Source organism: Dromiciops gliroides, chromosome 4 (genome assembly GCF_019393635.1).
Source record: "Dromiciops gliroides isolate mDroGli1 chromosome 4, mDroGli1.pri, whole genome shotgun sequence".
NCBI classification, from domain to species: domain Eukaryota; kingdom Metazoa; phylum Chordata; class Mammalia; order Microbiotheria; family Microbiotheriidae; genus Dromiciops; species Dromiciops gliroides.
In genome coordinates, this window is record NC_057864.1 from 99,624,116 (window position 1) to 99,640,738 (window position 16,623).

Sequence of the window (16,623 nt, forward strand, 5' to 3'; positions counted from 1 at the left end):
AAGCCCAGCACAGGGTATATTACCTTGCTGTTAGGGTTTTAATTGCTCTTTGTCCTGGGCTCACCAAAATGCTGCCTGCTCCTAGGCTGGCAGGAGTCAGGTATGGGGGAGAGAGAAGAGCTCAGGGTCCGGCTCTCAAGTATGGGCACCAAGGGGAAAGGTTCCCCTTTCCTTGGTACCCAAGATCCCATAGAGTGGTACAAACTCTGCCACTCGAAGAACTAAAAATGAAAACAATTCAATCATCTCCTAATTAACAAAAAAGGAGAAGCAAGGAGACATCTGAGGAAGAGGAGGCAGCTGGATTCCTGCCTGGGGACCCTGGTGGCTGAGAGTCAGATCTCCACATTTTACCAGAGAGAATGGGGTTTGAAAATCGAAAGCTGTAGAAATAAAAAGAAGTGTAATTTCTGTCAAAAGCTCTCATTTAAGAATCAGAAGAAGGGGGGCAGCTAGGTGGCACAGTGGATAAAGCACCCGCCCTGGATTCAGGAGTACCTGAGTTCAAATCTGGCCTCAGACACTTGACACTCACTAGCTGTGTCACCCTAGGCAAGTCACTTAACCCCAATTGCCCCAGGAAAAAAAAAAGAATCAGAAGGCCTGGGTTCAAATCCTAACTCAACAATTCACAACCTGTGACCTCAGATAATTCTTTCCCTTCTAAATGATAGTTAGGCCAAATAAATTCTGATCTCTTTCTAGCTCTAAATCAGGGGATTCGGACCAAGATCTGAGATAGAAGGCCATTCAGATGAGCATAGCATCTAGGCCTCCAGACTTTCTGTCTTGACTGGTCATAGGTATATTCCATACAATAAGGAGATTTGCTCTTTCTTTTCCCCTGTCCCTGATCATACCTAACCCTAATCCTGTAGGCTTTTGAGGCTGAATTGGGAGCACAACTCTGTCAGAGATAGGAATCCCCTCTACCAACACAGATGAAAACCACCCATAACTCATAATGGGGGGGGGGGGTCTTAAAGAGCTACCTAATGTTCAGGTGCATTAGTTAGAGGGCTTGCTCATGGTCATGTAGTATGTAAATGGCAGAAGTGGTATTTGAACCCAAGATTTACAAACCCCAAGTTCGGTATGACATGCCACTATATCACATTGCTACCCAGGGAACTAGGTGATACAGAGGATAGAACGTGGGAACTTGGAGCCAAGAGGGCCTGAGTTCAAGTCCCCCCTCAGACGCTTATTAGTTTTATGACACTGGGCAAATCACTTAACCTCTCTGTGCCTCAGCTGCCTCATCTGTAAATGAGGGATAATAATAGCACCTATCTCAGAGTCCAAATAAAACAGCCTATGTAAAATGTCTTACAAATCTTAAAGTCCCTTCTAAATGCTGGGCATTATATTATTGCTCACAACTCCCCCCAAATAGTACCTGGGTGTTTCTATAAATGACAAAACTCAAGGATGAAAGGACCTGCCCATAGCTCTGACCTGGTGGGGCAATATTTATGTTCCCTGGGATCTCTAGCTAAGGATGGAAAGAATAATAGCAAGGGCCGAGCTGGGGCCTCAAGATGAAGAGGCCTAGATTTCGCCCTCATCTCTGTCCGGCCACTCTCCCTTCCCATTCCTCGGTTCCCTCCTGAGTAAAGAAGGCCCTCTGAGGAGTCTGGCACAGAAGCCGCATGAGATCATTTTCTGCCAGAGGCTCTGTGGGTGAAATACTTTAGAGGAGGACAGAGGGCAACTCTGTGAGACAGACGGGCCTTTATCCCCCTTTCTTTCTCTGCTGTTCCCCCTCTTTGGCCCGGCTGCCTTCTGGAAGAGCTCTTCACCCCCTCCCTCTCTGCAGGTGGCTCCCCCTCCACCGTGTGGGCCTCAGCTGCCCCTATCTCCAGGCAGTAGGCTCAGAACAGCACAAGGGCCCTTCCCCGCCCTGACCGTGATTCCTTCGGCTTTACCCCAGGGACCAGCTCTCACTACTGCACCCTCTCCCCCCCGCCAATATGTGGCCCACACACACACCCTCCATACCACCTTGGAGTGGAGGCAACCATTCCATTGTCAGGCCTTCACTCCAGCAAGGGTTAGGACCTCTTCAGGAGCAGGGTACAGATTAGGAGAGAGGCTGTGATTTCCTTATCTGGACAAAAAAAGGTCTCAAAAGAGCAACCCTTCAGTACCACAGTCTGATTTGATTATCAAAGTGCCCTGACCCCTTGACCCAAAAATAACAGGTGCTGATTTACATGCTATTCATTTGAGTAGAAGCACCCTCCGGGCTCTGTTCTCTTCCCTGTAAAGCCCCCTATCTCTGACTTGTCGGGTTGGGTGAGCCCAGAGTGGAAAAAAACACTAGTTAGGTTCCGCTTCAGTGCCCCGCCTGGTCCCTGTGGCTCTACTGTCCCCATTCCTTCCCATAGAGAAATGGAAGGTTACTGAGAAGCCAGCCTTCTTGGAGGACTTGGTGACCAGGGGGGCCTCACATGGAGAAGGGAAGCCTCAGATTCAGAAACTAGATGACAGGCACACAGGATTCTAGAGGGCCTTGCTGGTCTACGGGAAGGGACTGAGAGATCTGAGGCTCTCTGAAAGGATCCTCCTGAGAGATTGAGTGAGTGAGTGAAACCCTAAGGAGTTCATAGCCTATCCCTAGGGTGGGTCTTCTTGCTGGGGCATTGTCTCTTTAAGACCCTAGTCCATCATTCTGAAGCAAGGTGAAGCCCTGTGCAGACTTCCAGGTGGGAGGAAGAGGTAGAGAGATAGGGCCACAGAGGACACATAGGGAAAGACAAAGGGATGGCTGTGAGGGAATTCACAACTCAATTTCCATCCTCCTCCTAGTGCAGGGCTTCTTAAACTTTTCCACTTGCAATCCCTTTTCGCCCTAGATATTTTTACACGACCCCGGGTATGTAGGTATATAAAGTAGGTATACATAACCTTTTACTGTTACCAAATTTTTCTCGACCCCCACATTCAGTTATGAGACCCCATATGGGGTCTCAACCCACAGTTAAAGAAACTGGGGCCTGGTGGACAAAAAACTTTTCACTTCATTCCCCCTACCCCAGAACATGTACAAGTATATGAAAACACCCAAGAGGCCCTTCAGAGCCAAGTTGTTCTAAAAACAACAGCAAAAATCAGAAGGGCTGGGATGGCAAACAAGGCACCTGGGGGGTTATCTTTCCATTTGTGGAATGGGGTCCCCACCCTAGCTTCAGATCTACTACAATCGAGGCCTTGTCTAAAACAGGGGCTCTTAACCTTTTGGGTGTTGTGACCCCCTTGGGCAGTCTGGTGAAGTCTGTGGACCCCTTCTCAGTAATGTTTTTAAAAGCATAAAATACAATACATAGGGTTACAAAGGAAACCAATTATATTGAAATACAGTTATCAAAATATTTTTTCAAACAAACTCATTGCCCCCAGATTAAGAATTCCCAGTCTACAAAGTCACCAATGAGGAGATGGGATAGGGAATCAATCTGAAGGAAAATATTGCTAGTGGCTGCAGAATTGTCCCACTTCATCTGAACCCAAAGAAAATCCCTCATAGGGGGTCAGTGTAACACCATTCCCCATCTAGCCTAGAAACACAGCTAATCCCACCCCTGCAAGTCCCTGAATGAGAAAGAGCAAGATGCAGACTCAGAATCCCCTGAGGGTGCCATCTACCTACCTACCTTCAAACTCAACTGCTGGGTCTCCTGACTCCCAGTTCAGGACCCCACAAGCCCCTCTGAGTCCTTCACACAATAGCATTAGGAGTAATAAAAATAGCAACATGATTATTAACTCCGATTTACATCATGCTTTATGGTTTACAGTGTTTTCTTCACAACAACCCTGTGATACACAAGGTACAAGGATTAATTAGTCCCATTTTTCAGATGAGAACCATAGTCCAGAATGATCACAGATCTAGAGTTGTAAGGGGCCTCAGAGGTCATCTAGGCCAAACCTTCTTAAACTGGGGGATCTCATAACTGAATGTGGGGGTCACAAAAAATTTGGCAACAGTAAAAGATTATGCATACCTATTTTATATACCTACATACCCAGGGTTGCATAAAAATTTCTCGGCAAAAAGGAGTTGCAAATGGAAAAAATTTAAGAGGCCCCGATCCAACCCTCCCATTTTACAGATGAGGAAACTGAGGCCCAGGGGAGTTAAATGACTTGTCCTAGGTCATACATCCAGTAAGTATCATGATCAGTGTTTTTCCACCAAACCACACTTTCCTCCCAAGGAGAAGACAGAGCTAAAACTCAGAGGTTAAGTGATTTGCCCATATTCACAGGGCTGGTAGCATCAGTGCTGGAATTGGAACCAATGTCTCCTGCCCCCAAATCAAACATCCCTCCCACCACCCCACTGGATGTTGAGTCCACTGAGAATTGGTGCGCAGATGTACTGGATTACGAAATGATGATGAGATCTAGAGCTGAAGGGCCTTTAGAGATGTCCTGGTCTCTCCTTTTATGGATGAGAGAACACAGAGAAATGCCGTGCCTTGCCTTAACCCTCCAAATACCAGGACACAGTTTAAGAGGTAAAAAGTTTCTACCTAGGGGACAGTTAGGTTGGGCAGTGGATGAAGCACCGGCCCTGGATTAAGGAGGACATGAGTTCAAACCCAGCCTCAGATACTTGACACTTACTAGTTGTGTGACCCTGGGCAAGTCACTTAACCTCATTGCCCTGCAAAAAAAAAAAAAAATTAAGTTTCTACCTGGATGCACCCAGGGAATCCAGGGTTTCAGGCAGGTAAGTTTGGCTGAATGACATCCCAACTGGAATCTGGATTTCCCCCCCCCCAAAAAAACCCTCCTTTTCCCTTGATTTTAAAGTACATCCACCGGGGCAGCTAGGTGGCACAATGGATAAAGCACTAGCCCTGGATTCAGGAGGATGTGAGTTCAAGTCTGGTTTCAGACACTTGACACTTACCAGGTGTGTGACCCTGGGCAAGTCATTTAACCCTCATTGCCCTATGCAAAAAAAAAAAAAATTTAAATACATCCACCCAGCCTTCCCCATGGGCACTTGAACAGTTTGATTTAACTCCAAGAGCAAAAGACCCTGCCCAGAGAACCCCAGATGGGAGCTCCCCACTGCTGGATTTTTCCATCCCTAATGCCATGTTTCATTATGTTAAAGCAGCAGTCCCTTGGTGGTCAGAGGGGTGAGAAGGGGAAGGGAATAAGCATTTATATAGAGCCTTACATGTGCCAGGCTCTGTACTAAAGTCTTTACAAATATCTCATCCGATCCTCCCAGCCACCCTGCAGGGTAGGTGGTGTCATTATCCTCTCTTTTGGATTGAAAAAACTGAGACTAACAGAAATTAAGTGACTTGCTGAGGGCTCTATCCACTGGGCCACCTACCTGCCTCCCATCATTACACACGGCACTTCCTAAACCAGTCCAGTTATCTAGGGCTTGGTGATCAGTTCTTCTTTCCCAATCTTTCTTTTAAAAGATTTACGGGGCGGGGGGGGGGGGGAGAGCTAGGTGGCACAGTGGATAAAGCACCGGTCCTGGATTCGGGAAGACCTGAGTTCAAATTCGACCTCAGACGCTCGCCGCTTACTAGCGGTGTGACCCTGGGCAAGTCACTTAACCCTCATTGCCCGGGGGGTGAGGGAGATTTACTGGTCCTGTCTTCTATGTGCTGACTTCACAAGAATGACAGAGGCTAGGAAGAGGCGGTCCCCCTGCCTTCTGCACGAGAGGAAACTTTAGCACAAGAGTATGGGGGAGGAATTCAACCCAAGTTCTCCCTGGTGCATCAGTGGCAAAACTAGGAAGTCTGGAAATACTGTCCCCCTACCCACCCACCCACAGGCTTAGCTGAGAAAACACAAGGTCGTACACCCTGCCTGGCATAGCAGGGGTTAAATCCCTCGGGATCCAGGTAGAGGTCAGAGCCACAAGCCTTGATCAGCACCACCCTACCCAGAGAACGGTTCTGAATAGAAGATGCAGCAGTAGCTCTTTGTCTACCTGCTCCGGGTGTTAAAGAGCCAGCTCCCGGTCTGCACTCGCTTGTGCCTGGGACAGAAGTCACTGTCAGGGAAAAGAGGCTCTGTAGCTTTAAGTACAGCTGTAGCTTTAAGTACTGAGCAGGAGTGGGAGAGAGAGAGGGAGAAAGAGAGAGGAGAGAGAAAGAGGGACAAGCAGGAAGGTTCTGGTTTCCCTCCGCATGGGCCACTGCTGATGCCTTTTCTGGCTGTCTCGGGAGGGTGCAGGGGAAGGCGGATTGGAGTGAGCCCTGGGAGCGACGGGCAACTAGCGGGTGGAGAGCTAGCCGGCCAGTGGGAAAATGCTCCACATGCCTGTGCCCAGGTCAGGGAGGCCGATCAAGACGGTGCATTTCCCCAACAGGTAAGAGAGCACCTTTTACTCATCCCCCTCCTCCCTTTCCAGTCCTGCCCCAGTGGCAAAGTGGTGTGAATCCTGAGAATGCGGAGTCTCGGAAGCCGGAGAGCCTGCCTTAGCGTGCGTTGGGTGATGGGTGTGGGGTCTGCAAGAAGGAGGGTCTCTTGGCAGCCCTCCCTTTCTCTGACAGAGCGAGATTAGTCAGAGCTATTGGAAGCTTCCTGTCCCCCCACACACACACACACCCCACACCCACCACCCACCCCGTTGCCTTCCAAGCCATTTGAGGGGAGGGATTTGGATGGGGGCTGATCGGCGGGAGGTGTTGGGATTGAGGAAGAGGACTAGCATTTCAATTCCTCCCCCACTCCCGGGACCCCCCACCCCACCCCCAGAGACCCGGGCAAAGCGAAAACAATAGCGAAACTTGAATGAACTTAGATCTTTGTGGAAATGAGTGCACTCTGTGAATGAGAGAGGCTGAGGCTAGGAAAAGGGGGCGGGAGGCGCACTGACCGGTGCTACCATGAGGTTGAAGCCACTGTGCATTGAGGGGATGGGATGGTGGAAGCAATGAAAAGGAACCCTGAATGGACGTTGCTCCTGGGTAAGCTCTGGACACTGACCCAGGGGTCCGCCCGTAGAGGGGGAAGGAAATGGGTGAGAGAGAGGGAGAAACCTGGAAGAGGACAAGCTGTGCATTTGAATTTATGAACAAGTGGCAGATGCTGGAGTCCTCAGAGGGCCCCTGCCCTGGGGAGGAAGGGGAAACAAGGGAAGCCGCTCATTCCCGCCGGGATCTAGAGGTGATGCAGGGAATGCACTGGACTCGCGTACCATTAGAAGTCTCTGTGGAGAGGTCTGATGAGAGAGAAGGTGGGATGGACTGCAGCTGTTTCAGAAAAGGGAAGTTAAAAATGAATAAAGATGGGAGGCAGCAAAAGTACCTTTCAGCCGGGAAGCCTGAAACTGCTTTGGAACCCGGAATTCCGAGGCAATGTTAGGAAATCCCAGGGGCCTGGGCGAAGGGGCTGATTATTTTCCTAGCATTGTTTCATGCCCTCCTTTCCCCCCTCTTGCCAACCCCACACATAGCCCTGCTTGGTCTACCATCTGATCGAGGTTATTAGAGAAATAGACAGGTTGTAAATTGAATGTGGCAATGCAGAAGGAGTTCATGATTGCTGCCGCTGCCGCTGCCGCTGCCCCTGCCACAGTCTAAACCGAGAAACCCTCCCCACCCCAGCCTTCCTCTCCCTCTCTGAGGGGACCGTGTCAGCACCCTCTGGTAAAAGCACCTTCCCCCACGGTTTTTGTAGAAGTAGCAGTGGTTGCTTCTCGTTAGGAATCAATTGATTGCAAGCTTTGCACACAAAGACACGGGAGTTAGAGAAAAAGAACAAGCCCGGTTGGGAGCATAAAACAGCAACACCGTAGGAATTCCGTCTTCCAGCTACAATTTCTCCAAGACCTATCCCTACCCTGAAGGATGTTTGGAGTGCTGGAATCCCCAGGTTGGTTGTCAGTCCCCACAAGGTTGTTGTTCCTGACTGTGAAGTCCCAGGGGCTTTGTCTTTCACTCGGGGTCATACAGGCTGGTGTGGTAAGAAAAGAACTTTGAATCATTCTGTCATTCTGGTGATTGGTTGGGAGAGTTGGGGGCGGGGGTCGAGCACCGGGTTGGGGGCGAGGTTACTGGGGCAAAGGAATAGGGGATTTGCGGAACAGAGCTGTTCGATTTCGGGACATCCCAGGGGGGTTGTTGTTTCAGGGAAGACTCTGAAGGCCCCTAGTTCTTGACACTGAGTGCTGTGAAAAAGAGGAAAGTCCTGAGGGAAATTCACACGAACCACACCCTAGCCTGGGACCAACCCCAAATCCATACAGGAGCGGCCAAGTGATAACTTGTACCAAGGAAAAACCGGGATTTCTGTTGCCTCATAAGAATCCCCACTCTACCCTCCTACACCCTTTTCCCCCAATGTCTTTCCCCAACCCCAATTAACATCTTACCCACAGGCCACTAAAACCCTTAGTGTCAACTCTCCCCCAACTCTTCTGAGCTTGTACCATCTTCCCCCATTCTCCTTTGGACATCTTCCCTCCACTCAAACCCCAACAGCACCATCAAATCTGTTACCAATCCACCCCCAGACAAGCCTGGGCTTTGTATGGAGGGTATAGTATTTTCTCCCTGGGATTAAAATGAAAGGTAAGAGCTCTTGGCTCCTTAACAGAAATAAAGAGGGCTTAGCCTGGTGAGGGTGGGGATCCATCTGCCCTGCCCAGGGAAAGGCACAGGTTATGTGACAGTGGCATAGGCTACTGCCTACCAGGATGAGATTGTGGTTCACATGCCCCTTGAATATCAGGTTCCCAGATCAAATAAAGGATGCTGGGGGTTCAGGGGGGAGGGTTGGGAGAAAATTGGTAAGAAAAAAAAAACAGTCTGCAAATTCAGGAGTTCACACCAGAAGCAGAAAGGCCCAAGTGCTCAGGCTTCAGTTAACACAGGCCAAGTTAATATTTGTAGTCCTGGGCTTAGGACGTGCCAGAGGAACTGAAAACCCAAGAGTACAGCTAGAGACCTTCCTTGTTATGGGACTCACCCTTCATCACAGGGACTATTCAGATGGAGTGTGGCCAAGATACATACATAGTCTTCCTCCCCTGCCTCACTCTTCCCCAGAAGGGTCTAGCTTTGGCCAAAAGGGGCAAAAGCAAGACAGGCTAGGGGCAGCTAGGTGGCGCAGTGGATAGAGCACTGGCCCTGGATTCAGGAGTACCTGAGTTCAAATCTGGCCTCAGACACTTAACACTTACTAGCTGTGTGACCCTGGGCAAGTGACTTAACCCCAATTGCCTCACTAAAAAAAAAAAAAAAAAAAAAAAAAAAAGCAAGACAGGCTAGCAGCTAGTTGGCCCAGTGGAGAGAGTGCTGGACCCGGAGTCATAAAGACCTGCCTCACTTATTAGCTTTGTGACCCTACTTGTTACTTAAACTCTGCCTCAGCTTCCTCCTTTGTAAAAATAGGGTTAGTAATAGCACTTATCTCACAAGGTTATTACCAGATGAAACAGCATATACTTTACACGCATTTTCATTTGTGTTTTGACGGCTTATTCTTTAGGCTTTTTCCTACCCAACGCACCAGGTCCAAGGAACAGCCCAGGAAAAATGTAGAACTTTCTTAGGATGGGATTCCTGGGGTGGGTTTGAGGGATGGAGTGTGGTATCTGACTTAATCAGCCCCTCCAGTTGTGCTGGAAGGAAGCAGCTTCTGGGGAGTATAGAGGAATGAAGGGATTTATGTAAAACCTTATTTGATCCAGAGTAGAGGGGTTCCCATGCCATGTTTTCCTCTCAAGACCATGATACCAACCCATCACTAAACACTATTCTGACAAGCAGCTTGGCAATATAGAAACAGTGCTTGATTTGAAGTCAGCAAAGGTTCAAAATCTGCCTCTACCATTTATTACCTATGTGACTTTGGGCAAGTCCCTTGGCTCCTTTCCTCATCTGTAAGAATGAGAAGATTGAACTAAAGGATCCATGAGGTCCCTTCTGGCCCTAAGTCTATGATCCTAAGACACATTACAGCCAGCATCCCTTCTACCTCCACCACACTGTTCACCCAGGGCAGAGAAGTTTGTAGGCTGGGCCCCTCCATGAGTGTGCCCTAGCTTCCTATCCTGAAAAATCTAGGAACAGAACTCACAGTGGTGTATATACTTAACCCACAGCTGGCTCTCTGGGACAGAGGGCTGATAACTTGGCAGAGGTTCAGCCTCAAATGAGAGGATGAGGATGAACTTCCACCAGGGGTGTAAAGCCAATAAGCTGCTTCTCATTAGTGGGAGTTTTATGAGACTAGGCACACATATGCACCAGAAGAAGACCAGTATTGTTTTAACCCCTTCCTTCAGAGACTTTTCCCCTTCACTTGGGAGCCCTCGGGAGGTTGTCTTGGCACTGGGCAGGTTGTGAACAGTCTCCTCAGTTTGTTAGAACATGGACTACTTGTGTATCTTGGCCATTTTGCCTAAGCCCTATGTGCCTCTGTTTCCTTATCTGTAAAAGGAGAAAGTTAGATTAGATGACCTTTAAGGTCATTGTCTTTTCCTAGCTATAAATCTGAAGCTTCTGTAGCTTATTATTGGCAGTCCTAAGCAACTAAACCAGGCCAGTATTTCAAGATCTTGAAAATATAGGGCCTCTGGAATCCCACCCTAGATGAGAAAATCCTTTATAGTTCCGTCCATTTGTAAGATTCTCTCCTTGGCTCTGGAGAATTTCATTGGTGGTTAGGTAAGAAGGATAATTTTTTAAAGTTAGTTATCAATAAGCTATGTGACCAGGGGCAGCTAGGTGGTGCGGTGGATAAAGCACTGGCTCTGGATTCCGGAGGACCTGAGTTCAAATCCTGCCTCAGGCGCTTGACACTTACTAGTTGTATCACCCTGGGCAAGTCACTTAACCCTCACTTTCCCCCCAAATAAATAAATAAATAATAAGCTATGTGACCTCAAACAAGTCAAAGCATACCACCTCAAGCCTGGGCCTGCCCTTGGACATCTGAGTGTTTTTGTTGTTCAGTCGTTTTCAGTGGTCTCCAACTCTGTGATCCTTTTAGGGGGTTTTCTTGGCAAAAATACTTGGAGTGGTTTGCTATTCCATTCTTCCGCTCATTTTGCAGTTGAGAAAACTGAGGCTAAGAGGGTTAGACAACTTGCCCAGGGTCACACAACTAGTGTCTGAGGCCAGATTTGAACTCAGAAAGATGAGTCTTCCTGATTCTACTGCCTTCCCTAGCTGCTCCCTCTGAGGGTAAGAGCACTTTGGAGTAACTCGGGCCATGCCGAGATAGAGGAAATGTGGAAGTCAGCACAACTAGTCTCCCTGGGCCTTTGTGTACTGGACCCTAATGGTGATTAGGGCTTTGCATTGAGGTATAGGGACTATAGCCTTGTGGCCCACGGACACCCAAGTCAGGGCCATTTGTTGGAGCATGAAGTTACTAGCAAGGCCATCCCACCTCAAGAAATCTGTTTTTCCCATTGGATTTTTGTCCATACGTCAGAAACAACTAAGCACATCCAAGCCACTATGTAGAATGCATGATTGTAGGGTTGCTGTTTTGTACCGTTCAGACACCCACAGTGTCATCCATCTCAGCCCCTATGGTTTTGATGATTGGCCTCAGAGAGAGCATGGGAGGCAACTATCCAAGGGAATGACGGAATCCCGTTATTTAGCTTAGCTTTTGTTCAAGGGCTATATTACCCACTTAGGCAAACTGAGTCAATGACTGGATCCCAAGATGTTTAGAAGAAGCCAACATCTTGGGGGAGGAGGGGTGAAGAAAGCAGCAGTCAGAAAAACTACATACTCATGTAGATTAATATTGGCAGGAATCAGGCTGCCAGCATGGAAGGAATGGGATGGAGTCCCTATCTAACCCTGGTGATGGAAAACAGGACTTATGCTTCAATTGTCATAACAATGCGTCTGTATTGTAAAGAAGTAATTGTTATTTGAGGTTCTTATGACCCCATCTTTTGGCTAGAATTTTTTTTTTTTAGTGAGGCAGTTGGGGTTAAATGACTTGCCCAGGGTCACACAGCTAGTAAGTGTTAAGTGTCTGAGGTCGGATTTGAACTCAGGTACTCCTGACTCCAGGGCCAGTGTTCTATCTACTGTGCCATCTAGCTGCCCCATTGGCTAGAATTAAAAAAAAAAAACAAAACCTCGGCTCGAGCACTGGCCTCTGGGGCTTCACAAATGGCATAGTGCTCCACCCACTGGTTGTAGCCATCGCCATGGCACTGGCACCTTATGTCATCACCACTCACCGATGCCTACATGGGCCTTGCAAAATTATAATGATTGGAAGCCTAGTGAGGGCAGTCATGTGACTGTTAGAGTGACCAGCCAATTGGCTGGGGGTTGTCTGGGGTCTGCTGGGAAGAAGGGAGGAGATTCGTCATTCTAGCTTCTTTACAGTATATATGCATCCAGTGTTATAGTTTTCAAAGAAATTTCACACATATATTCATTAGATTCTCAATAGCCCCAAAGTGGACAGTATTATATAGGTAAGGAAACTAGGACTCCAAGAGGGTAAGCGAAAGCAGGTCTGCAGGACTTCTGACTCCAAGTACTTCTGTCAGGGACTAGATCTTACACTGTTTTTTCTCATGGGAGGTGGATAAGTAGTGCAGTGCCTGGCCTAATGTTAGGCTAATTTGTAGTAGATACTTATTGACCAACAGGTTTTTACTACTCTTTGGCTTTATGTAGTGGTTGTGTTTAAGGGGGCTTGATTTGATCTGATCTGAAGAGCTCCAAGGGGGATGTGGCAGGCAGAAGTGAGAATCTACAACAACATTGTGTGTTGATCAACTGTGATGGACTTGACTCTTCTTAGCAATACAGTGGTCCAAGACAGTTCCAAAGGACTCATGATGGAAAATGCTCTCCAAATCCAGAAAAAAAAAAAAAAGGAACTGTGGCATCTAGATGCAGATTGAACCATACTATTTCTATTTTATTTTTTTTTTTTTGGTTTTCTTTTTTGAGGTTTTTCCCTTTTGCTCTAATTCTTCTTTCACAGCATGACTAATGCAGAAATATGTTTAATATGATTGTATATGTATAACCTATATCAGATTGCTTATTGTCTTGGGGAGGGGGGAGGGAGGGAGAAAAATTGAAACTAGAAATCTTATAAAAAACAAATGTTGAAAACTATCTCTACATGTAACTAGAAAATAATGAAATACTTTTATGATTTAAAAAAAAAAGAAGTGAGGATCTATAATAAATCTAAATCTGCATTGTAAAAGTAATGTTGTATATAATAGGGTTGTCTACTACATCAAGATTTTTAAAAGCTATTCTCAAATGCCATGAGCAACTTTTATTTTAAAATTTACAAAGCTACCAGTCCTTGCATATGTAAGTCCATGATATGCAATGAATGACCATAGGATAAATTCCAACACTAAACAGATCATAAATGTATAAAACTATGCCCAGATCAAAATGGGTTACTGGAGTGACAGGTGATTAACCAGCAATCTTTATTATGTATTCACTATATACTCTAAAGCCCTGGCATACAAAAAATCAGTTTCAAAAATAGTTTCAGAAATTGAGCTGTCCCTGCCCTCAAAGAGCTTTCATTCTCCTGGGGAAGGGAATAAACATTTAAGTGCCTACTCTGTGCCAGACACTTTGCTAAGTGCTTTACAAATATCTCATTTGATCCTCACAACAACCCTGGGAGATAGATGCTATTCTGATCCCCATTTTACAGTTGAAGAAACTGAGGCAGACAGAGGTTATGTGATTAATTTAATAGGACACATATAAAATAAATAAGCAGTGATATGAAAGTATAGAAAAGTTGGGAGTTTTCACATTTAAGCCAAGTGGAGATAAGAAGTTCTATTTTACTACTGTCTTTTTTTTTTTGAGGGAGGAGGGTCACCCATTCCTTTATTCATTTATTTCTATCAATCATCTTTTGCCCTTTTCTACCTGACATCCCTTCTTTTGCAGGAGAACACATGATATCTCCAATAACTATGTTTTTTATTGTCTTTTCAAGGGCCTTATTCACTTCTGCTCAAACAGAATCTGTTTCAGATTGAATATTTTCTTTATCAATGAGTGCCTACCTGTTTTCATATTTTTGATTGGAGGTCTGAAGGATGAAACTAAGTGGGAGATGTATTTGGATTGACTTGGTGCCCATACTTAAATTCTTTTTACTTCTTTATCTATTGTGTACAACTCTGCTAATCTCTTTTGATTAGTCAGGGAAGAGGGAAGATTTCGGGAATTCTTGAAATAAGGAAAAGGGAGAATTTGGGGAGCTTTTCGATGAATAACTTTCAAAGCCCAGGATGCATTTTGGAAGTGATTTCAAGGACAAAAATGAAGTGATCAGATGGCCATTTTCATGACACACAAGACCTGGAAAATTCTTGATAAATATCCTTTTTGTGTATAGAAGACAGTTTCTATACATGTTGTTAGAAGGAGCTTAGGACCTGGGTCTCGATATAAAGTGTGAGTACTTAGCAAGTTTAAAGATAGCTTGGCCATCAGCCCATGAAGAAACACTGAGGGGGAAGTTGTGAAGATATTTCCCTTGAAAAAACCCTCTGGTTAGATGAGGGAAATACCCAATGATCCTTTTTCTCAGTGTTTATAATATTTTTACTCTTTTTTATTAAAATATGGTAAGCAATATCCTACTGGATGTATTAATCTCAACTAGGATTCTTCTTTTTATTTGCAGTATTTCCTCAAAAATGTAAACAAAATCAAAATAAAAAGAGGAGTGTTACTGTAACATGTGGCTCTAAAGTAATGAGACCAGTTTATAAGAATAGGGATTGTTTTTTATACAGACATCCCTGTGGAAGGGAGCTGCGTCCTAGGATTCTCAGGGCAGAGCTATAGTCCCAGAGGGCTGACGAGTTCAGAAAAGGAAATAGAATCCAGATTCATTACACCCAAATGACTTCACAGGGAGCCTAAGGTATTCTGCCACACCCCAACATCCAAGGCCTCAGGAATCCAGGGAATAAAAGGGACAACTGGGTATTCTCTGTCTGAGAAACAAATGATGAGCCCAAAAGAGAACAAGGACACAGTTACTTACTCATGAGGACCTGGTTCCAGAGCTTTTATGCTAGTTGAGAAACTGATTCTGGGAATTTCCAAAGAACTGTCCCATCAACTGTCCCAACACAAACCCAAAAGTTCCAAAGGCCCTTAGAAAATACTATACTAGCCAAGAGAATCAAAATTAAAGTTGGAATTCCTCAACTTAATTTTTATTTTTTATACAACAATCTATTCAGGCAATTCTAGTCACTCAGTAACATCAATTTTCCTTCCTATGAGATGAAACCAAAGACCTCTGCCTCACACTGGCCCCCTGGACCACGGTAAACATGAGTGAAATAATACTGGTCAAGTGGGTTGAACTCTAGAGTTCAAAGTCCACTAATCTGTGTCTCTTGAAAAATCCCCACCCTCTCACCCCAATTTCTTTTTAGCAGCTAACACAGAAATCAGAGAATGAGGAGGTGTTGGGAAGGATTAAGACGTTCCGAGAATCAGCAGCACAATATGACTGCTCCATCTTCTGCCTCCATCATCTTCAACTCATTTTGAAGGTCCCTCCATCTCCAGATGCTTCCATGATGTGACTTTGAGCTGCCCCTGGCTTTCCCTGAGTATACCCTCTTGAGACTGTGTACTATGGGCATCAGCCTACTCTCACCTATGCAGAGGTGGCAGCTAGGTGTTGAAATAGATAGAGCACTGAGCCTGGAGTCAGAAATATCTGAGTTCAAATCCAACCTTAGATACTTACTAGTTACCTTCTTGAAATTCCACAAACAAGACACTCCATCTTTCAACTCTAGGCTGTCCCTGAAATGCTTTCCCTTCTTAACTCTGCCTTTGGGCTACCTTTAAATCCCAGCTAAAATCCCATATTCTACAAGTAGCTTTTCTCAACTCCTCTTAATTTTAATGCCTGTCTCTTAATTTTGCTTGTACATATTTGTGTGCTTCTTATCTCTCAATAGATTGTGAGCTCCTTAAGGGAACAGACTCTTTTTGACATAGTAGGCACTTAATAAATTTTATTGACTGACTGCCTTAAGATCACTTAACCCCTGTTAAAATGGGAATAATAATAGTAATAGCACCCCCCACTCACAAGGTGGTTGTGTAGATTAAAATATTTGTAAAATGCTTAGCACAGTGCCAGCATACAGTAGGTGATACATAAATGTTAGCTATCATTGCTGTTATTATTACTTCTGTTTCTTAATATGTGGACACTCTGGCCTTCTCTGAGATCACATGTGTCACTGTCATCACTAGGGGTGTTTGCTGGTGAGATAAACAGTTCAACAGGAAAGGTTGGATTGAGAGCAAAATGACTAATTCTAGAGGGGCCTGTGCGCATGCACATGAGCAAGGGAGGTGGGACATCAAAGAGTTTCCAAATTGGGGAAGAGCTCTAGGGGATAAGCAATAGCTTGCTTCAGCCTGGATCTGGACTCTGAAGAAATCCAAGGGTGGTATGACATCAGGCTTGAATAATACAGGCTAGAAGGCCTATGCAGGGTTAGTTATTACATACTAGAAAAGATATGTTAGTCAGAAGGGCAAGAGTTCCAGATAGGAATAAATAGAGGGGCTTTTGAGTGGGAGAGAGGTATGATGGCAGAAC

General features: G+C 45.7%; 1 protein-coding gene across 9 annotated transcripts in view; it reads left to right on the forward strand.

Annotated features, from left to right (window-relative positions):
• NAV1 (neuron navigator 1) overlaps positions 1-16,623 on the forward strand; it is a 381,557-nt gene that overhangs the window by 285,821 nt on the left and 79,113 nt on the right. The window contains exon 1 of one of the 9 annotated variants that reach the window (XM_044000381.1): positions 6,120-6,361. The exons of the other annotated variants lie outside the window; for them this stretch is intronic. Within the exon in view, the coding sequence (XP_043856316.1) occupies positions 6,300-6,361 (62 nt within the window). The 5' untranslated portion in view covers positions 6,120-6,299. Of the gene's footprint in view, positions 1-6,119; positions 6,362-16,623 lie in introns of those variants that run through there. 9 annotated transcript variants of the gene reach the window in all.